General features: G+C 44.0%; 2 protein-coding genes across 5 annotated transcripts in view; one reads left to right on the top strand and one right to left on the bottom strand.

The window, feature by feature from the left end:
- The window catches only part of RALGAPA1 (Ral GTPase activating protein catalytic subunit alpha 1), a 132,184-nt gene extending 114,572 nt beyond the window's left edge, over positions 1-17,612 (top strand). For 3 of the 4 annotated variants that reach the window (XM_082283864.1, XM_082283863.1, XM_082283861.1), the window contains 2 exons: positions 3,968-4,092; positions 16,365-17,612. In XM_082283864.1, the coding sequence (XP_082139990.1) occupies positions 3,968-4,092; positions 16,365-16,519 (280 nt within the window). In that variant the 3' untranslated portion in view covers positions 16,520-17,612. Of the gene's footprint in view, positions 1-3,967; positions 4,093-14,670; positions 14,786-16,364 lie in introns of all 4 variants that reach the window. The other variant, XM_082283862.1, reaches the window with a different exon arrangement.
- A 2,221-nt stretch (positions 17,613-19,833) lies between these two features.
- Positions 19,834-21,219, bottom strand: INSM2 (INSM transcriptional repressor 2; the record flags this gene model as incomplete). The annotated part of the gene is made up of 1 exon (XM_082283351.1): positions 19,834-21,219. The coding sequence occupies one exon, from the start codon at positions 21,217-21,219 to the stop codon at positions 19,834-19,836; it is 1,386 nt and encodes a 461-aa protein (XP_082139477.1).
- Between the last annotated feature and the right edge of the window lie 894 nt (positions 21,220-22,113).

The following is a 22,113-nucleotide window of genomic DNA, read 5'->3' as shown; positions in this document are numbered from 1 at the left end:
AAGGATTAAAAATGCATTTATTTAGGCCAGAGAAAAGGATATGGCAGTAACTTAGATGTGAGGTGAGAGCCTAGGTAATTTGTTCAGGTAGATGGCTAGATGCAGATGTATTTTGCCATAGGAATCTTGGAAGTGATACAATCAACAGAGATGGAGAGCTATTAGGTGAAGACATGAGATGAAGTTTTTCAGAAAGATTAGGCAGAAGTAGATGATCTGACAGCCAGGCTTTCAGTGCTTGTTCCCAAGTGCAAGTCAACAGGTCTAATAATGGAAAGTACAGTATTTTCAGATAATAGATCTTTTCAGATAATTATTAATATAAATAATTACAGATTTAGAGAATAAGTAAAAGGGATCATAATGCAAATTAAATATTAGCTGGAGTGACTACAACCTGAGTGACCTGTAAAGATATGATTCCTAATTCCTTCTGGTACTGATTCTATTTTTCAGAATAGTTTCTTCTGAGAAAGTATAATGAAGTAATTAGATTTTTTTTGTTACGCTTTTTGCAGTTATGAATCTGCAAGTTTTTAGCTGACGCATTTGGGCAAGTGCCTGTATAATTAACGTATATCTTACATTTTTATCCATTCTGTTTTGTTCCAGTTAGCACCTTCTTCAGAAGCAAAATACTCACTGTTGTTTAAGTGTTTTGTCACTCTCTGTGCCAGTCTTTCTCCATTGGTTTGTCTATGCATCCTTCCCATTCCATCTTAATTGCTGATGCCAGTGGCAACATGCACTCGAAGTAAGGATACAGCTTGCATTGTGCTGTTATTACTAGCCATTGGGTTTGTATGTGCCACTCAATCGGTAAGTGCTAATAAGTCTTTCCTAGAGAGCGGTGTTTTAAAGAACTAAATGTCTAGCCTATTAGAAGTAATGTAAAAATTAGCTACAGTGGGTTTATGGTCACTCTTGCAGACAGTTGCATTCAAATACAGTGTAGACCTAGATTATCTCAGCTAGAAAAGCATACAGAATTGGAGTTTCAAAATTACTAGGATGTTCTCAAAATATAAATGTATAGAACATAAAAGTATCTCATCTATGCAGTCTCTAATACAGAAACAGAGTTCTTCTGAGGAGAGTGTGTAATTTCTTAGTGCAGAATAGAGCAAGCTTTGGACTTAGCATTTGCCTCAGATTTTTGTTTTGTTTTTAAGGTGGGTTATGTTTTTAACAAGCTGCAGATGGTATTGTGGATTGTTAGGATGAACAGCAACCCAGCTAGCTGAATTACTTTACTCTGGGCATACTAAGTGTGCGTTTGAATTAGACTTCTAGAACTGATACAAGCATATCCTCTTCACTGGGTAACAAAAACATCATTATTGTCCTCAGTCAGCATCTATCTCAAGACTTCTGTATTTGGTTAGGAGATATATACCAAGACTGGAGAATGAGAATGTCCTTGTCATGTTCAAAGCAGTAACTTTCCTTCATTTTGCCTTATTTGTGTATAAGCTTTGGATATAATAGGATAAACTAAAAGGTTTCCTTTAGAGACCTCTGAAAGTAGAGCATTTTAAAAGCAAGTAGGTGTCTCTACCCTACTTTTTCATGAAACATTTTACCCATTCAAGCAGACTTTTAAAAACAGCTTGTTTTGATAGCAGCCTGTTCTCCTGTGGGCCTTCAGCCTTTGCTTCCTGGCAGCACCTTTGGTGCGAAAAGAGAGTGATCAATTGGGAGACTATCAGTGCCAGCATGCATAGAGTGATAAGTTAACACACCACTGGGAATTTCTAGGGCCCACCAAGATACTTCACTTCTAATGTGCTAACAAGCTCATTTTTCTACCTCTTGCCTCTTCAGTTATTTTTTTTTCTCAGAAGAGCTTAGAAGTTGAGTGCATCAGGCATAATGAAAAGCTCTGTAGGAGGGAGAAGCAATAACCCCATTTTTCCCTTTTCAGCCAAATAGAAAATTAGTTTCTGGTAATACACAAAGGCCAGTATTTTTTGTGCAAGGGGCACTGCTGTGAATCAAAGGACTCTATTAACTGCAGAAAATTCAGCAGCTGTGAATCTCCCCCAATGAAAAAAAAAGTGCTTTTCAACAAGTTGTGAGATACGTATTATTTGGACTTCAACCATCAGTTTCATCCTCTACCACTTATACATAGCCTCTTAAAAACTGTGCTATATTACTGTCCTCTGTTCAGGCTCAATACTGTGTTTATCCCCCAACCTAAGAATCGTTACAATGGGAGATTTTTATATTTTCTCTTGTCCCAGTGCTTCTATTAAAGCTTCTCCAAACTGAGGCTTCTGCTGTGGTTTAGCTGTCTCTGGATTCAGAAATAATTCAGAGCATGGATTTTGGAGGGAAAACTGTTTCCCAGTTTCACTATGTAAACAAGTTATGGTCTAAGGAAATATGATAGAAATAATTTTATTCACGGGAACTTTTTTCCAGATAATATAGTCTCTATTTTTTTCATATTTAGATAGACTGTAAAATCTACAGTAAATATTGTACAGAAAAAACTGCAAAAAATTTAGTAGGAAAAGTTCTGTAATTGTGGAAGTGTAGTTTTGTAAGATAATATGAAGATTATTGTTTCCAGCTTTAATTTGGTGTTGGGAATTTAATTGCTTATCATAACTGAAAATGGTATCATTATTTATTTTAAACGTTATCACTAGTAATTAAAAGTGTTTGTCACATGTAATACAGTTTTTATGTTTGGATTGATAAAAAATATGTGCAAGATGAGTATTATCTCCATTTCACAGGTGGTGAAATTGAGTCAGAAAGGTAGTTTCCTCACTCTCCCTGATTCCCCCAAAAAGAGCAGCAGACCTGAAATCAAACCCCAGAACTTTAAAGAAACCTATTTTGAGTGCATTCCTCCACAGCATGCTGATTTGTTTGGAGTATTTTTCCAGAAAATAGAACTATGTAAGGAGAAAATTATCTCACTATCTGCAAATAAAATATGGGAAAAAAAGTGGGCACAAGTGTAAATGTCAGGGGAAATTTCTGATCATTCTGTGTTTCTGTAAGATAACTGGAGATGGTTTCCCTCATTCAACATACTGAGTCCAGCTGGAGGACTCTGAAAGTTGTGTGAGAAAAGGTTAACTGATTTCTCAGTTGAGCAACTATACAACATGAAGTCAGCATGGTAGTTTTTCTTGATAATTGTATGTTGCTGCCTGCTGCTCTACATTTTGACAGCCATTTCCATAGTTGCTTTCATGAACAGCAGAAATATTCTCTCTTTTTCTCACTCTCTCTGTGCTAACAGCACAATTGGGCCTGCTGGAACAAGAAGCCTGGAGAGGGTTCTTCAAAAACAACACTTCAAGATACCAGTCTCTTGTCAGTCATATTAGAGGGGGAGAACACAGGAAAAAAGAAGTACTGTATTTTACTGTCAGTACCCTGCCAACACCCTGTTAACCAGTATTTAAGGGTCCTGTGGATTCTTTACAGATATTCTTGCTTGTTTTAATGACATAATTGACAAGGTGTTTTTCCCAATACTGAAATTTCACTATATTTATCTGTGTTTAGGGATTATGAAAGCTGTTTATTATGGAAAAGTGCAAAGTCATTTATTTTGTTAATGCTAAGGTATGTTTCATGCTACACCTCCTAAAAATTGAAATGTTTTTATATTTAGTTGTGACCAGAGTACAGGCAAATTAGTTACTTAAGAGAGTATTTAAGTTGCTGTTGTTTGTAAACAATTTCAGGAAATTTTGCATCAGACATGAAAAAAGTACAGTTGAATCATAAGGTTTACATTAATCATGTTTATCTTACACTAATATTATGTCAATGCATCAGACAATATCACAGTCATGTAAAGAATTAAAAATAACTGTGTACAGTTGCTGAAAAGCATGATATATATTTAACAAAAAGAAGAATTCTGAATTACTAGATACTGATATTTAGCAGTTACAGTACATGGTATAAATTCATCCTTAATTCTTGGCTAAATCAGTTATGAGGAGAGAGCACGATACCTGCAAACAATTGTTCAACATCATCTAGAGCCTACGACATTTGAAGATTTTGCTGCTCAGGTTTTCTGTCCAGCACCTTATCACCATTTGCCCTCAGAGACGGGTAAGAAGTAACAAACAGTTCTTATACAGTCTTGCTTGAAATGCAGTATCCTTACTTATAAAGACTAAAAATTCAGACCTTTGCACATCATGAAGAGTTACCATTAGTTGGAAAGAACATACATGCTTGAGAATGTGGGCAAAGTTGACTTTAAATCTTTATTCTATTTTCTGGCATCATGAGCCAATGCTTGGCATTAAGATTTGGCAAGATGCTTTAATATAGCAACCGGATCCTGTATTTTTACAGCAAATTTTATCACAATCCCCTGTATAAAGTCTGCATGGAAACGTTGGTACTCTTTCATTTAGGCTAGTTCAGGTAGAAACATTTTAGGTACACCGTCCTCATAAGAAAGTTTCAAGGCTCGCTACATGTTTAGAATGTAAGGTTTTAAACTGAAAATATGAGCCTCGCAATCTTAATTTTGTTCCCAGGTTATTAGTCACAAAGTTGGTTTTAAGGTAATTTTTACTTTCCTGTAAAATACCTGTTTTATAAGAGGATACTGCATTTTTTGTTACTAATAAGAAAATCGGTAAAAGAAAATGAGTAACTCAAGGCCTTCCTGTTCTGACATTTCTTGAACTCCTTATGATTATTTCATTATTTTATTTCCCCTCTTTTTAGATCATTAAATATCAGTTCTGTTTATCTGAAGGTAAGACAAAGTGTCCAAAAAAACCCTTTGTTCCTCTTACTTTTACTAGAGCACTAAGCTTGTAACCAAATTGTATGCAAACTTTCCTTGTTGCCCTTGTTCACACTAAAAAGAATTTCACACTGATTGAGAAATGACCACTACATCATCTAAAAGTTTTAGTCTTTTACTAACCTCAGGTCTGCATGAAGCACTAACACTGGTTCTGGGATTAAGGTAACTAATGATAGAGACAGTTGTTGAATGAGTAACACTTTATTGTGTTGGCCTTTGTTTCTCAGCATGAACAAGTAGTACTGGATGGCAGTGGTGTGTTTTGTACCCTGTACTGTCTTTCATTCATGTTGTAAGACATTCTGCAGTGATAACCTAGGAGAGATGGAGAAGAAAAATGTGTAACACTTGAAATTCCCTGTTCAGAAAAACCTTATTTAATGATAATCAAAGTGCTTCCATGGAAAAACTGTAAATCTAAATTAAATAAATTTTGTAAGAATAATTTGGCAAGTTGTTATCTGAAAATTTGTTTTTCAATTCCAAAAATATATACAGAAATCAATTCTAAATTATACAAGAATTATTATAGGACTACAGAAAGAAAGACTGAGAGATGTTAAAATGTTGAGGGTCATTTACTTTAAAGTATAAACAATAACTAGAAATGAGGTGCAGTTTCAAAGTATAGTAAGTGGTATAATTATGCTAGTGGAAATAGCTGAGACCAAAGGAAAACAAAATTAAAAGTAAGTAATTTAACTAAAGCAGTACAAAAATTAGTTACATAATTTAAAGTATGAAAACGTTTGAATATGAAAAATCTGTAACTAGAAACATTAAAAACAAATAAACATTAAAAACAAATATTAAAAACAATAACCAGGGATATACCAGTCCTTGCCACATTTCCTGCCTAATGGACCTAGTGAATATTCAGCACCAGACATTTTTGTATGGCTTTTTTGTATAGTATATATTCTATATTCTAGTACACTTGTAGAAGTTCTGCCTATTCATTTTCAGAAGTCTCATTCCAAGCCAAGTCGTTCTGCCCTCTTCCTCTAACTCATTCTTTCAGGGTGAAGCAAAGCTGCTTTTCTGTGCTGGTTTGGTGCACCAGAGTACACTGCTCTACAGTGGCAATTCTTGTATTCTTTTAAATTTGGTATTTTCTAGCATGATCTGAAATGAGGTTATGATTTTTTAGAAACTTGATTTTAACTTAACCTTTGTATCAAAGTTAAGAAATTTTCTGTAGGAATCTCATTAATAGGAGCTTGTGATGTGTTTCACATCTGCACACTTGCATGTGTGTCCGCATACCATGAAACATGATGTCCTGTCCTGGGAGCCACATTCTTCTGGACCTTGCATTGTGCAGTGGAACTGACTGAGACATCAGTGTCAGGAGCAGCCAGCAGCTTCCTAGGACAGACATGCCAGCACAGTGTGACCCAGCATCAGATTCAACCTGGCCCCGCATCTGCCTGACTCTCAGCTTTCATTTCAGCCCAGGGAAGCTGGAGGTGCTCTGGCAGCCTGATCCCTGTTCCATCTGGGGCTCCTGGAGCTCTGATACTGAGCTCCAGACAGAGTGCCTGGAGTAGCACAGAGCCGTCTGCCTCCAAGCTGATTCTAGAGGGCACAAATTCTAAAGCCTGAGGCAGGTATAAAATAACACTGCAGTCACCTAACAGAAAGGTTACCCCAGGGCTTGGGGTTAGCCTGGAAACCACTGGTTTCCAGTTCTAGCAGAGGCAGATCTCTGAGCTACGTTGCTGCAGATGACCCAAATTTCTGATGCACCAATGATCACAAGAAGAGTCCACCAGCAGTGCTGTTGAAAAATAGATACCCCTAAATTTCCAGGGGCCCTGCAACAGGTGAATTTCTTGAAGGAGGTACAGAGCACTGAACCATGCCAGGATTACACATAGGAGTGGTCCTGTAGTCCTGCCTGGGAACCCACATGCATTCATCACCCTCAAGATGACTCAGACAAAACCGTGCAAGCTTCCTACCAGATGTGTCCATGTCATCTAAAAATTTCTAACCAGCTTCTAAGAATACTTTACATTTTTTTTAAATACAAAATATTTCATTTATTTATGGGGCTTCTTTTAATAAAAAATAATTGACCAGAAGAGACTAAGAAAAAAAAACCCTACATTTTAGATATTACAGACTTAATTCTTTTATTGGATCATGATCTGCAAGATTACAACTGCTGAATATGTTTAATTTTATAAAATGTTCTATACCTTTTTTCATCTAAGAAAGGTCTTAGAAACTATGAGGCTGCTATAGCCCATCACCAGGTGTTATCATTTTGTTGTTGTTGTTGTGACCCATTGGCCTTTTTTTTTCATTTGAGCTATGAGAATTAGAGCAAATAGAGAACATGCCATTCAGTAACAAACTGTATTTTCTCAGATGGACTTATTTTATCAAAGGCTCAGACATCAGCAAAGGCTGTTCCTTTTTTCTGTGACTACTGTTCAGTACAATGTGATTGTGGCAGCTGCTGTTTTATCTAGAAGCTTAGTTTGCTTCTGACAAATCTACCTTCCCATGTTTGGGAACCTGACCAATGTAGTGAATGTGTACATTTAAAGAAATTGAGATTTACCTGTACTTAATCACAGAATGCAATTCAGTTGCCTCTGTGTTTTTTACCTTGTGCTGTTCCTGTTAAATTGAGTAACTGCAAATACTCTGCTAAATAGAGTAACTCGTCCTATGCAGATATTGAGTGAACCAGATCTCTGTGACACCAGAATAGGTTGAGGGAACTGTCAATGATAAGCTCAATTATATTGAAGAACATATTGACCTCATGATGCTAAGATTCTGATCTTTAAAATGTCTTGGGTTTGTTTTTTCTGTCTTCTTTTGTTCCCTTTCTTCCTACTAAGACTAGTACCTTTTTACAGTAAATTTTCTAAAGAAGAGGCCCTTCTACATTAATCGTAGTATTTTCCTTGTGGCAAAAGCATCAGGCTTTTTGGCCCCAACAATCATTCCTGTATTTTCAAGCCTGCATTCAGAACAGTTCTGCTGCCCCACTCCCAAAGTAAGTGGGGTTGTCACCATACAGGCAGGAAAGCAGGAGAATGTAGAGGTAATGATGCTTTAGCATTGCAGAATTAAAGATCAAGTTCAACAGCTTGCATTTTCTTCCACTGCTTCCTTGGTGCAAAATGTTGAAACTAATAATCCTTTTGTCCCTGTACTACCCCTTCGCAGATGAGAATGATGGTGCTTTTGTCACTGTAGAAGGATCTGAGTAACACTTGGTGGTGGTGGTTTGTGATTGGAAGTGGAGCTGAAATACAGAAATGAGAGCTCTGTGCCTGGCAGGGTTGGAAGAATTTCTCATTATCTCTTCTCCAGTCCAAACTTAAGAAGGCCTTTTTTTTATTCCAAATCAGAGCAAAAGCTCAAAACTTACTGACATTTTCCACAGAATTCGTATTGGAACAGCTGAAGCATTTCTGAACTATTGTCCTAAAGTCAACTACTTAGGTGAAGGTCCACTCAGCATTTTGAGACAGTAAATTCGGTGTGGACTGCTAGAAACCCACACAGACCAGCTTCCTACATTTAATGAAATGGATCTACTGAAAAAAAAAAGAGTAGGATTGTTCAGTTAAAGAGCATCCCATGCATACACACAAGGGGACAAAACTAAATTTTAATCCTGACTTTTCCTAGTTTTTGAATTTTTTACTTTATTTTCTTGTGACATTTGCTTTGTGTAATTACTTCCATTTTGTTATAAAGTATAGGGCAAAACAAATCCTGTAACACTGATTAACAGGATACATAAGCAAACTGCAACCTCTAGCACCACCACCTCCTGCAGACTGAGGTAGGACAGTAGTTGATAGGAATGGTAAGCTCTCTTAGCTCTGCCTGAATTTCTGTAGTGGAAAGACTGGGAATTTTGCCAGTGGGTTTCACTGTAGGCTGACAGAGGGAAATAGGCTTACCTAACACACATGCTTCAGTCTAGGTTCTGAAGAGCATTATTCACTGGCCTTGGACTTGGCTGCTGTTTTGCCATAAACTTAATCTTTTTTGCTGTGTTCTTTCTCATGCCTCTTAGTTCTTTCTCTTCTACCCAGTTCTGGTCTCTCAGGCCTTTAGACCATCTCTTCCTCACCTTTTTGCCTTGCTTTGCAGCTGCTTTTGCAGTCTTTCTAAATCTGCTCTCACTTCCTTTCCTCATTTCACAAAATTAGTGAGAGACTTGATTGACTTGACTCTAGCAAAGCTGCTGAGCATGACAGACAACCTGGCCAGATTTGGACTGAAATTTGTAAGAGTGGTGAAGGGCATAAGCTGTGCAAAAATAATTGCCCTCTTCCTGAAGGTCAGATGGGACGTGGTGAAGTATCTTAGAAGACCATCAAAATTTACCAACATGCACAAATTGTATTTTACTCTGTGGTCATTTTCAGAGACGGCACTCAGGACTACACTGATCGAGACAACAAGGTGTGATAAAGCTGGAAGTGCTTAGGGTAGTTTTACCATGCAGCAACCTGTCAGGCTTCTCCTTGGTGAATTTTTCACCTTGGAAAGTCAGCACTGATGAGCGAGATTAGTCATGGCAGTGCATATGTTATGATACCTCCAGATTCCTCCATCTCACCTCACTTCTAATTTAATCTTTGTATAGTTAGGATTCCATTTTAAATAGTTAATTTCTGAGTCAAATAACCGACATACTATCATTAAAAGGTTCTAAAATTTTTCAAATGGAGTGTGAAAAATGTCGCATTTCAACTTTGTTGACCCACCTCCTAGTTTAGAAGCAATTGAAGTAGCTTTGCATTATGGCCCCAAAATATCATAGCACATCAGACTATGGTATTTGTCACTTGTCAAACCTAAGAGGAGAAAAATACGGATCACTTCCTAATGTTTTTCAGCCTCTTAAGAATCCAAAGATATCTATTTTATTTTTTTAATAGAACTTTCTGGCTTCACATCATTTGTCCATAAAGCCTTCATATATAACCCTATTTTTATATTTTAGATAACTAAATATTTTGTTGTTGTGGTTTAAGAATGGTATTTTCCAATTCAGTGTTCCCACTGAAACCACTCCAAACCATGTGCCACTTGATCACTCCCCTCTCCTCGGTGGGCTGGAGAGGAGAACTGGAGTCATAAAAGGCATGGGATGAGATAACAACAATTTACTGGAAACAGCAATGAGATAAGAAAATGAACAGCAGCAACAACAACAATCATACTAATGACAGAAGGGACAAGAAAGAGGCAAACAATTCACATGGGCACAGACATACCCCATCTCTTAACAACACCCGACTGTTCCCTCTGCCATGCTACACTGATCTGGAAGTGAGCCCTTCCCCCATACCTGGAAAAAGTAATATAGAATAACCTATGTGTCCTGGCTATGCCCCCTTCTGGCTACTGCAAAAATCAACCCTGTCCTGGCCAGAACCAGGACATTTTTCACCCCTTACTCTATACCATCTCCATCATCCTTTGCTGATACACAGATCCTACACCTTCCAGCTATATGCGTAAGCATGAGTATCATTTCCATAGTCAATGACCATCCCTCCAAGGTGTCTGTTGACTTCCGTTAGTCAATGACTGTGGGTCCAATCTGTCCTAGATATCTTCCAGGGCAGGAGGGCTGGTGTGCTGTCAGGTGGTATTTGTCACTTGTCAAATAAGCAAGCTGCACCAGGAGCTCACAATTGGAGCAGTTCATACTCATTGTCCATGGTAGTTCTGGCATACGGTGGCAGTGTCATTCAGCAACCACTTTTGTACAATTCAATATTACAGACTGTTCTAACCCAAAAATCAAACTCCCTGGAGGTACACATTGTGTTTCCCTGTTCCACTGCATCACCCATCAAGTGAACCCAGGTCCTTGAGCAAAAACAATCCCATGGATGGGTTTGCCTTTGCTTGAGGCAGGACTAATGCAAACTGTCTTCCCTCACACATTTCTCATGTGCTCCACAGGGAGGTACAGGGAGGTTTTGATTGGGCAGGGCCAGCAAGGTAGATCCTCTAGTGTTAACTTACCAGGGGGCCTGTGCTGAAGGCAGATCCCAGTGTTTGAAGGTCACACCACCCGTTGCTTTCAATGTGGTTTTTAATAGTCCATTGTACTGTTTCATTTTCCCAGAGACTGGCGCAGGATACAGAATGTGATGTACCCATGCAATATCATGCTGGCGCAGGTGTCGATGAGGATATTTTTGAAATGAGTCCCATTGTCGAACTCAATTCTTTTGGGGGTGCTATGTCACCACATTAGCTGTTCTTCAAGGATGGTGTTCTGGCCAGTGATATGAGGCACAGGGTGCGTCTCCAGCCATCCAGTGGTTGCCTCCACCATTGTCAGCACATAGTGCTTGCCTAGGCAGATTTGTGGGAGTACGATGTAATCCATCTGCCAGGTCTCATTACATTTATATTTCAACCATCATCCCCCACACCAAAGAGGCTTTACCCATTTAGCCTGACTGATTGCAGTGCATGTTTCACAGTTACGGATAACCTAGGATATAGTGTCCACCACTCAATCACAAGCCCATGACCTGAGGTGTTATGGGCCCACCAAGTCAGAAATAATTCACCCTTATGTTGCCAGTCCAGATCCACCTGAGACACTTTAATCTTGGCAACCTGATCCACCTGTCCATTGTTGCAGTGTTCTTCAGTAGCCCAATTCCAACCCCCCCATATTATCAGCTACCAGAAAATGAAAAAGGATACACTCTCTTCATTGATGGTTCCTAGCATTTTGTAGGGATACATCGAAAATGGAAGGGTGATGTATGGAATCCTACATGGCGAGTCACAGAAGATATTGAGGGACAAGGTGCATCAAGTCAGGGTGCAGAGCTGAAAGCCATCCAGCTGGCTTCAGATGTCACTGAACAAGAGGAATGGCCAGCATTCTGCCTCTACACTGACTCATGGATGGTGGCAAATGCTCTGTGGGGTGGCTAGAACGATGGAAAAAGAGCGATTGGCAGTGCAAAAGGAAACCATCTGAGCGACTGAACTATGGCAAGACATCACTGCCCGGGTAGAGAAGTTGGCTGTAAAAGTACATCATGTAGATGCACAGACTTCTTCTGTATTGCTCCTCTTTGGAGCTGCCATTGCATTCTCCTTGCAAATATTCTGTCACTTTATCAGGGTCATACAGGTGAACTGCCAAACCATTGGAGCAAAGAATTTTCCCCAAAACTGGGGACATTTTCTCCAAGTTCCATCCACTCATGACTATCTACCCTCAGGGCAGATCTCTGAATGACCTCCCTAGAAATCTCTGTCCTGACTCCTGACCTACTCTAAACACAGTGTAGAATGCACTGAGGAGATATGGCAGACTTAGCAACCAGAACATGCTTTCCTTAACATCCAGCAGGAATTCTAAATTCTCAAAAGCTGTTTTAACAGGTCTGAAGGAGAAAAAGGAGGTGAAAAGCTGGGGAAAGTCATCCCCCCTGTTCTTCCCACAGACTGGGTTTGATTGTTAATGGACTCCCAGAGCTAGTGCCTGAGTAAGGATAGGAGAGCAATGCTGAATACGCATCCCAAATTACCTTCATTGCCCTTTATCTTACCATGTCATGAACTGATACCCCATAGTATTACAGCTGGTGGTGGGGTCCGAGGCTGCGACCCAGGAAGAGATGACCGGTCCGGGGAGATGGTCCCGAAAGGAATCGCCTGCCCGAGGTCTGGTATCTTCCTCTCAGCTGCTGGCAGAGGAGCCCTTGCAGAAGCTATCAGCTCTTTAGTGATTATCAGCTCGTGATTTCAGCTCAGCTCTGCAGGGCAGCCTCTAGGCCAAACCAGACCAGAGAGAGAGAAGAGAAGACCCGTATGGCTGGTTCCGCACGAAGGGAGCTTTATTGGGGGTTCCCTCCGGCAAAGGGAAGGCCAGTGACGAGCTCTCCCTTCTACAGAGGCAAACTGGTCTTTTATAGGGATACAGGGGATCAGCAAGGGGACCAATGGATTACAGAGGGTCTGGGATAGACCAGTGGGTTACAGAAAGATCTGCATAGGGTCTCCCAAAGGATTGTGGGTCTACTTTTCCTCACCATGACTCAAAAGTCCTTTCCAGGGAGTCCTGCTGGGTGATTGCGAAATCTCTTATCTCAGCAGACATCCCTCCAGGGCAGTGGCTGCACATATCCCACACCATAGCACAGCAACAAAGCAATCCTGATCCCTCTCCCTGCTCTATGAGCACATAGTGCATATACAGAAACATGCACAGGGTTAGGTACTGCACCCACATGAGCAGACCAAGCAACATTGTGACCAGTAGATCTAGATCTAATACAACAAATTTGTTTTCAACTCACTGTGGGCAGATCTGTTGTTATCTCAACCCTTTGTGCCTCACACTGGGCACCAAAGAAGGCTGTTGTGTTTTAGGAATGGTATTCTCTGATTCAGTGTTCCCACTGAAACCACTCCAAACCATGTGCTGCTCCATCACTCCCACTCCCCTTCCCCTCAGCAGGCTGGAGAAGAGAATTGGAGGCATAAAAGGTAAAGCTCGAGAGATAAGAACAATCTTTACTGGAAACAGCAATGAGATGAGAAAACATACAGTAACAACAACAGTGCTAATGACAGAGGGTACAAGAAAGAAGTGAACAATTTGATGTAGGAAGCAAACACCCCTCCCAGTAATACCCAACCACTTCCTGCACCACACTGCACTGGCCCAGAAGTGAGCCCTTCCCCAGAAAATGACACAAGGTGGTACAGAATAACCTCCAGGTCCCAGCCATACCGCCTCCTGGCTACTGCAAAAATTAACCCTGTCCTGACCAGAACCAGGACAATTGTGGAGAGAGATAAAGATAATAGCATTTTATAGTGAAAATTTTAAAACTCTGAAGGGGAAGCAAAACCTGCAAAATTTTTATATACCATGTTTAATATCCACATGTGTGTATGAGCGTATGTATGAATATATATGCTTATCTAAAATCCAAAGAAATTTAGTTACTAATTAACCTGTTAATTTCTGTCAGACTTTAAATATATTTTAAGTACTGTTATTCTTCACTCTTCTGGTGTGGTATGTTCAGATGTGAAAATCACTTTACATGACTTCTGTTCTTCAATGGCTCTAAGTTTCTTTAAAAAAATATGGTTGAATGTGAATTTGTGCTTTTGTCTGCAGGAATCAGAAACAAAATTTTAAGGTACGACTGGAATAATATTTTAATCGAAATAATAGGGCAGACTGAGGTTTTCTTTATCCAACAACACATGATAAAATTTCACACTAGGGTTTAACCCTTCAATGCAGACTAACTAGCTTAAAACTAGCTGCTTTTTCTTCTTTACATGATTTCAGGAGTCTCATGTTAAGACTGGCTATAATTTTAAAATATTTGGTGAAACAGCTGGGGAGCAGAAGCCATATATCGAGTTGCCATTTGTTTTTCCTTCTCAACTGTGTGTATGTGTGTGAGTATTTAGCTGTTTTCACAGATGTTAAGCAAGCATTTCAGACAGTGTTTAGGATGTATCTCAGTTGCTATTAATAAGGTTGCTGGATCTGGATAATGTTATAGAATTCTTTTCTTTCTCTCTCCCTTCCTTTTTTTTCTTGTAATGCTTAGTTGGTAAGTATGATGCTGGATTTCAGAGCTGTTGCTTCATTGCACATAACTAACTCATCACTTTCTTTAACCTGTAGCATGAGCAGCAATTGCATAATGAAATTCGAAATTCCGTTTTCTGTGCTCATCTGTTAATACCCTTCAATCTCTGCGGTTCGTGTCTCATGTCTCACACCTGTTATCTTTTATCTTTTCTCCTCCCCCTTCCTCACTTCTTTCCACTCCTCCTTCCTCATCACTTCTTCATTCTCAACAAAGAAAGAAATGCTGTGATATTTCTTCTCCTTCCAAAACCTCCACTAGAAAGCATTGGCCACATCAAGGTAAAGGGCAAAGGCTTGAAACGGAAGGTCTTTCACGCTAGCTGTGAATGGTATGCTGTGCAAAACAACAACGGTTATTTTCTATTCTCTAATTTCCACCATTTGAAATGCTTTAATTTCTTGTAAAATCAGAACAAGATAGAATTTCAGAAAATGCAAATGCATGTTTCCCTGCTTGCCTTTTTCTATAAGGCACAGTGAGTCAGGCATTATCATGCTTTTCCAGATTGTTTGGCAGTGAAGTACCTAGTTCATGAACAAAATTACTGTCACCAGCTGGGGAACAAATAACAGCCCTTTCTCTCCCCTGTCACTCTGATGGGTCGTGTCAGTTTGAAGATAGAAAGTACCATGCTGTTGCTCTGGAGCAGGCAGGTGAGGGACCAGGTGAGGAAAACAGCCAGGTTGCTAAATACCACAGGTTTATAACAATCTTTTAAATGTGCTCCTAGACTTCTTACCTTATGACCTCATTTGATTTTAGAGGACTTTTTCAAAATAAATCATGACCAGTTTTGAATGACTTTTGCACCCTTTGTATGTGAAATGTATACTGAGGCAGAGAGACCTTCAGTTCTGATTATTGCATTATTATTTTAAAAAAATTACCAGTAATAGCATGATGTGGAAGAAATAGCAAGTGATTTCTGCCTTACTTCAGTCCACAGGGGTTTCCCCATTGACACCTGCAGGACTAGGCTTCTGTCTCTAATTTATATGGGTCAGAAGCCTTCAGAGTCAACTGAGGTAGTTGAGTTCAATCACACTGTCAGTTTCTGTAAATGGCTAATGAAAATGCAGTTTAGTTTTATGGATGGGAATTCATAGTATTAATTTTCTGTGTTATGGGAAGGAGAATGTAATTTTGATTTCATATTTTCTCCTTTTCCTTTTGTACTTCTGTGGAAGAAGATTTGGAGACAGGCTGTTTGTAGGAAAGAGCCTTGTCCCCTTGCAATGAGGACTCTGGGGGCACTGGAATGTAGCTCACTGGGCTAATGAATTACACATCATTGTCTCAAATTCATCTTGTTCCTTTTACAAAGAAACGTTAACATACAGTGCATCCACTTAGTACAATCTGTTCAAGCTTCTGCCTTGTGGGCCCTGTAGGAATTTGTCTTTTGAAGCACCAACTAAAGTTGGGATGGGAGAAGATGTTTTGCTCTCTCAGTTGGCCCCCAATTCACTCCACCTCTTCAGCAGCATTCCTAGAGCTCCCTTCATGTGCAATGAGCTGTTAACCTTCGTGTTCTCATTAAAGACTGGATTCTTCTGGGTTGTGGTTTGACTAATGATTCCCCATCCCTGCAAGGGAACTGGAGCTGTTTGTTTTCCTGGTTAGGGGGAGAATGTTTCCCACTTCAGTGCTGCCTCAGTTGCTCAGAACCGAGGGGGTTCTGCAGTCCCATAGCTCAGTGGTTTCTGGAGTCATCTTTTCTCTAGAGGTAGATTTGTAGCATTTGCTAATTCCATGAGCAATATCATCAACCACAGCTGGTAAAGGGGTAGGAGATGCTGTGGTAGTGACAGCAGCACTGAAATTCCTCTCTGCTCCTTGCTAAGAGATCCTGTGCTGCAAATGCAGAAGGCGGCACTGACCCGTCTGGTTCTTGCTGTCCTCTGCAGGCTTCTGCCCAGAGACTCAGCTGGGAGAAACTCCAGCAGCAGCAACAGCACAGGTGGATGGAACAGACTTAGCCTCTCCAATGTCTCCTCGGACTAGCAAGAGCCGCATGTCCATGAAACTGCGCCGCTCCTCTGGCTCAGCCAACAAGTCCTAAGTGGCAAGATGCCTGCAGCTTTCTAGTGAACAGCAGCTGGCCACCCTCCTCGCAGTGACTCACCGCCTTTCGGGTTTTTTTACTGCTCACACCTTTCATGCAAGGATAACGTATCTCATGTGTGTGCGCCCATGCCCTGCATACTCCTTTTCTGTATGTTTATTTTAAACAGTGACACTGGAATTTTACTTTAATAGTTTTGGTTTTTTTATCAAACTCCAGTTTGGCTTTTTTTTTCTCTGCAGTGCAGTTTGTATCCTGCACCTTTTACCTTCTTGGATGATCATGGATGATTAACTTTGGGTTTTAACTCTGGTTGATCTTGAGTCAGTATGGAATTGGAGACTGCAGTTGGATTACAGTATATTTATTGTGCCCCATTGCAATTTTCTGTGTAAGAAAGAAAGAAATATGTACAATTTGAAAATGAATGTACAATTTTAAATTGAAGTTGCATTTGTAAAGTCTTTGTCAGATGTCACAATGTTAATGTCACAAGATGTGTACAGATTATTTATGTTGAGAATAAAATAGTTCCATGGCCTTTCAAGCATTACAGAATCCAAATGAAATAATTCGCTCATAGCACCAACTCTTTCATCATAAAGCGATGTTATCATTTCATAACTGTGCAGATAATCTATGCCAGAAAAAAAAATCACTGTGCTGAAATCCTACTTATGCTTGGCTTACAAATATTTTTATAATGTTTGCTTTTCCAAGTGGTATCGACAGTAAATGCCATTGAGTTTCATGAGTTTTAGCCGTTATCATTAGGCTGCTCCATCTAGATGTATATTCTTTTTTCTTACATTAAAAAAAAATTTAAAACAAACACTTTCCTGATAGAAATTAATTGCTGTGATGATGGGTACTAAGGAAGAAAAGGGAACATGCTCCGGGAGCCTGACCTGAAATGTTAATAATTTCAACCTTCTGAGCGCAGATTAGTACACGAGTTCCACCCACCTAGAGGTATTTTCCTACAGAAAATGAAATGCTCACATTTTGAATCTAGTAAACAACAAAATGCTGTTAACAAAATGTAGCATGGCATCGGTACTAACTGCATGTGTAAATATGTCATATGGGCAACAATTAAAAAGAAATTATGTATTGTCATTCATGTAGTATCTACAAATTTGTAATGGTTGAAGAGAAGACATGCTATTTAATAATCCAATAAAATTATTCTTACCACCTTTTGTATATTAGTCATTCACCTCACTGATTAGATTCTTAGTCCAGTTTATAGAAGAATTGTGTATTACATGCACATGGACCAGTTAAATGCAATACACAGTTTTCATTTGTATTAAAAAGTACACACAATTTTGCAAGAATGCACAACTGAAAGCTTTTCCCCAGATCTAGCAGATACATTGCACGTAGCTCTGCAGGTAATACAAAGCACAGGCCGTTCCCTCCTGCAGGCTGGTTGTTCAAGTGCTAATTGTAGGAGCAGTTAATAATCACCACGTTTGTGTGGTCTGGAGCCCTTCATCTTGGACTACACAAGGGGAGAAAGAGGAACCATGATTTTAAAAAAAAAAGCATAGTGACTTTCTCCAGGGGCAAACTCATTTAATTGTATAAACAGGCATTTTTACCTAAGTCTCTTGTCAACAAACGATGGGAAAATGCACAGCTTAAAATAACATGCTTTATTTTTGGCATATTAGTGAGTTGCAAGTTTAGCCTCCTTTGTCAGAAACCAAATCTTGGCTGCATTAGGTTATATTGTATTCACTCATTTGTCCAGGTTCTGGAACTAAAATGACAAAGTCCGTGAAGCACATTTAACATAAATCACTTACCGCTTGCTTCCAGCCTTTGGGCATGATACATCTTTTGTTGTGTGCAGCAAAATATGAAACTACAGAAATAATTGCTTTAGATGATGCTAATCAAGAGGTTGACACATTTTGTGTGCTCATTTGAGAGAGTGTTAGAACAAAGACTACGACTGGGATCAATTTGGTTTTTCAGAAATCACCAGCTGACCCACTTTGCCCTGCTGAATTCAAGAAAGGCATGAGCTTTGTTTTAAAACTTTTATTGAATTTTCTTGCCCTTATTTTTAGCCTCATCTGCAATCACATTTAGAAACAAGCACTCATGGAGAAATTAAATAAGTAAATAAATAAACGAACAAATACTGGCTGAGGTGTCAGTAGCTGGTAAATTCAAAGCATTTCAAAGCATTTGGCCAGAGCACTGTCAAAGCCAGGAGAATACACACCGCGGGTCGCTTTGCTAAAAGTAGGTGTCATTAGGGAGAAGGAAGGTAGCCTGTCACCTGCGCTTTAGGAACATGTCTAAAGACTGCTTCATGTCCTAATTTCAGCTGTTCACAAGACTCGGAGGAGCTCACATCGAAAGCGCAGCTCACAGGAGAGGGGTTGGAGGCCGGCTGAAAAGGCGAGCCGCACACAGGGTCCTTTTCGCCTGCCTGCGATGCAGGGGCTGGCAGAGCCACACGCTGCCCAGCCTGGTGAGACTGAACTACTGAACTGCCCTTCTGGCTACTGTCGGTGCCGCACTAACAAGCCACTAACAGAGCGGAACAGCTTTTGGAACGGCCAGCTGCCAGAGATGTGTGTTTTGCCTACCTCACGGTTGCTAGAGTACAGAGACACAGAGTAAGCAGGAGAAGCCATAGAAGATCAACACCTCGTATTTCAATTAAGCAGACAGCACGATTAATTTCCCATACGTTTTGCTAGCTATTATATGACATGACACTGACTTAGTATGAACATTTACCTTCTCGGCTATCTTAGTACAGAGTACAGCAAACAAAACACCTCACGAATGTTGAAGCTCGGGGGCTAAGGCTATTAAAACAAGGTCACTAGATCAGGCTCCTTTTCTCACGAAAAATAATTCCTCTCTTTAGATACCCTATATACAGCTGAACTTCTATCCGTCGCTACGGAAGATGTACTGGCGGCGGACCGCCACCCGACGCCTCGGCATTGCTCGACTCCCGGCAGACGCTGGCGGGGCTCCTCGCCTGCTGCCGCCAGCCCGGGGCCGTGCCGGCGGCCGCCCCGGTTTCAGGGGGGCTGCGCGGCGCTCCCTCCATCGCGGGGCTCGGCGAGAGCGCTGCCGGCAGTGCCGCCCGTGGGCTGGACACGCCGCCGTGCCCGCGTCGCTACCCACCGGCCGGGGAAGGCGGGCGGGAGTCACCGGGCGGCTCCTCCGACGTCGTAGCCGTGAGAGCCGCGACTTTCCATAGGAATTACAGCGTGGCCAGGGCTCGCTCGGCTAGCCCGGGCTCTCGGAGCAGTCCCACCGGGGCGGCCGCGGGCCTAGCAGCCCGGCCGGACGGGCACCTGGAGCAGCAGGACCTGCCTGCTCTCCGGCGGGTGGCACTTGCTGGCGTGCCGCGCCAGCCCGGGCGCGCTGAAGAAGGTGGCGGGGCAGTGCTTGCAAGGGAAGCCCTGCCGCTCGCCGCCCGCCGCGCCGCTCTCGGGCACCCCGGCGGGCGGCGGCGGCAGCAGCAGCTCCTCCCGCACGGCGTGCCACAGCCGGTGCTTGTCCCTGATGTCCGCCGAGGGAAAGCGGGCGCCGCAGAGGTGGCAGGCGAAGGTGAGGGGCCCGCGCTCCGGCGGGCCGAAGGCGGCAGGCCGCGCTGCCCCGTGGGTGCCCAGGTGCTTGCGGAGGTAAGCCTGCCGCCGGAACCGCTTTTGGCAGCAGGGGCAGGCGAACGCCTCCCCGCCGGGGCCGCCGCCCGGACCGGGAGCACCGCGGTGAGCTAGGCCGGGGCCGGAGCCGGGGGCGGCCGGAGCGCCGCCGGCGCTGTCCGCGCCGCCGCGGTGCTGACGAGTCGGCGGCGGTGGCTGGGGTGCGGCGGGGCCGCGGGGCCGCCGCTCGGGGCTGTTCTCCTTGCCCGGCGGGGCGGAGGCGGCGCCTTCGGTGCTGGGGCCGGGACGTGGCTTGTGCCAGCGGCGGTGCGAGGCCAGGTTGGCGGGACAACTGAAGATCTTGTGGCACTCGGGACAGCGGTACTCGACGCGCACGATGCGGGAGCAGCGGTGCTGGGCCAGCGCCAGCGGGTCCGCGTACTGCTCCTTGCACAGCTGGCAGATGAACTCGCCCAGCGGCGTGCGCCCCGGCGGCGGCCCCGGCCGGCCCTCGGGCCCCTCCTCTTTGATGCGCAGCCCCAGCACAGGCGAGGTGGTCACCTCGTCGGCGAAGCTCAGCTTCCGCGTGGCCTTGCCCTTCTTGGCCGGCGCCTTGGCCCGAGACGGCCGCTTCAGCGCGGGCACCGACGGCAGAAGCGGGGCGGGCAGCGGCGTGCGCGGCTGCAGCAGCAGCTTCTCGGCGGGCGGGAAGGACGCGGCCAGGGGGAAGGACTCGGCGGAGGCGGGGGAGCTGAGACACCGCTCGAAGAGAGCCGCCCGCGGCCCCGCCGCGCTGCACGGCCCCGTCGCCCCCCAGGCGGCCGGACCCTCGGGCGGGGTAAGCCCGGGGCTGCCACAGCCGCCGCCGGGGGGCCACGTCGCGGGGCAGGCGGCGACGGCTCCCTTCTCCTCCTCGCCCTTCTCCTCCGCTACCTGTCTAGCGGCGGGGCTGTCCCCGCCAGCGGGCGGCGGGGCGGGCGGAGGGTCCGGGTCCCGCTCCCGCTCCCTCGGGCGCGCCCGGTAGGAGCCGCCGGGGCGCCGGCTACGCTTGACGAGGAAGCCGCGCGGCATCGCGGGGCAGCGGGAGCACGGCACCGCCAGCCCGCCCGGCCTTTATACCCCCGGCACCCGCTCCCGCCCGGGCGTCATCCGCCCTCCGGCGGCCGCGGCCAATGAGGAGTTGGGGCCGGCGCTGGCGGCGGGGGGCGGTGGCCGGAGCGGGCCGGGGTTCCGCCGCCGGGGCGGCCGCGCTCGGGCTGCGGGGACGGGCGGGGTCTCTCGGAGAGTGCACACCACGACGCCCTGCGGGACTGGGTGAGATGTGGGGCCGGGAATGGCTCCGAGATGGGAGAGACCCCGAGCTGGGTCACGGGCTCTGCCCGTCGGCCGAGGCGCCGGACGGGGCTCGGGCAGGAGCGTCTGTCGTGGGTGTTCGTGCCGGTGCCTTCATCCGCCGCCGGAGCCGCACGGACCGCCCCGCACGCCCTTCTGCTGAAGGGAGCCAGAGCTGGGAACTGGCCCCGTCCTTCTGCACAGCCACATCAGGAGTTTTCCCAGAAGTAGCCAGAAAACTCCGATATTGCGGCGCGCTCACAATGCAAGATCAGGGCTGCCACCGCCGCATAAAATGCTAAATCACGGCTCTGCGTAGTGGCCATGACTGGTTCCTCGGCAGCCTCACCCGCGGGCAGCCTCCCGAGCCCGGGGGAGGCAAGACTGAGGTGTGGTACAGCAAACTGCAAAAGCGCCCGAGCCTCCCCTCACCCCGCCCCGATGCACCTCCCGGCCCGTTCAAGGGTTCCATGAGCCTGGTGGCAGCTGGTGCGCCCCTGGAGCACGGCAGGAGTCGTGTTTGCTAAAGCACTGATCGCCTTTTTAGGAGAATGAAGCGCACTAGCAGCGGGGTCTCAACAGCCCCTCCGGCCCCACGGCGCGGTACCAGCATCTCCTGTTGGACCGCCCATG

Source organism: Coloeus monedula (assembly GCF_965178545.1).
Source record: "Coloeus monedula genome assembly, chromosome: 6".
Classification (NCBI taxonomy): domain Eukaryota; kingdom Metazoa; phylum Chordata; class Aves; order Passeriformes; family Corvidae; genus Coloeus; species Coloeus monedula.
Note: the sequence above shows the minus strand (reverse complement) of the source record. Positions and strands in the feature narration are given on the sequence as shown.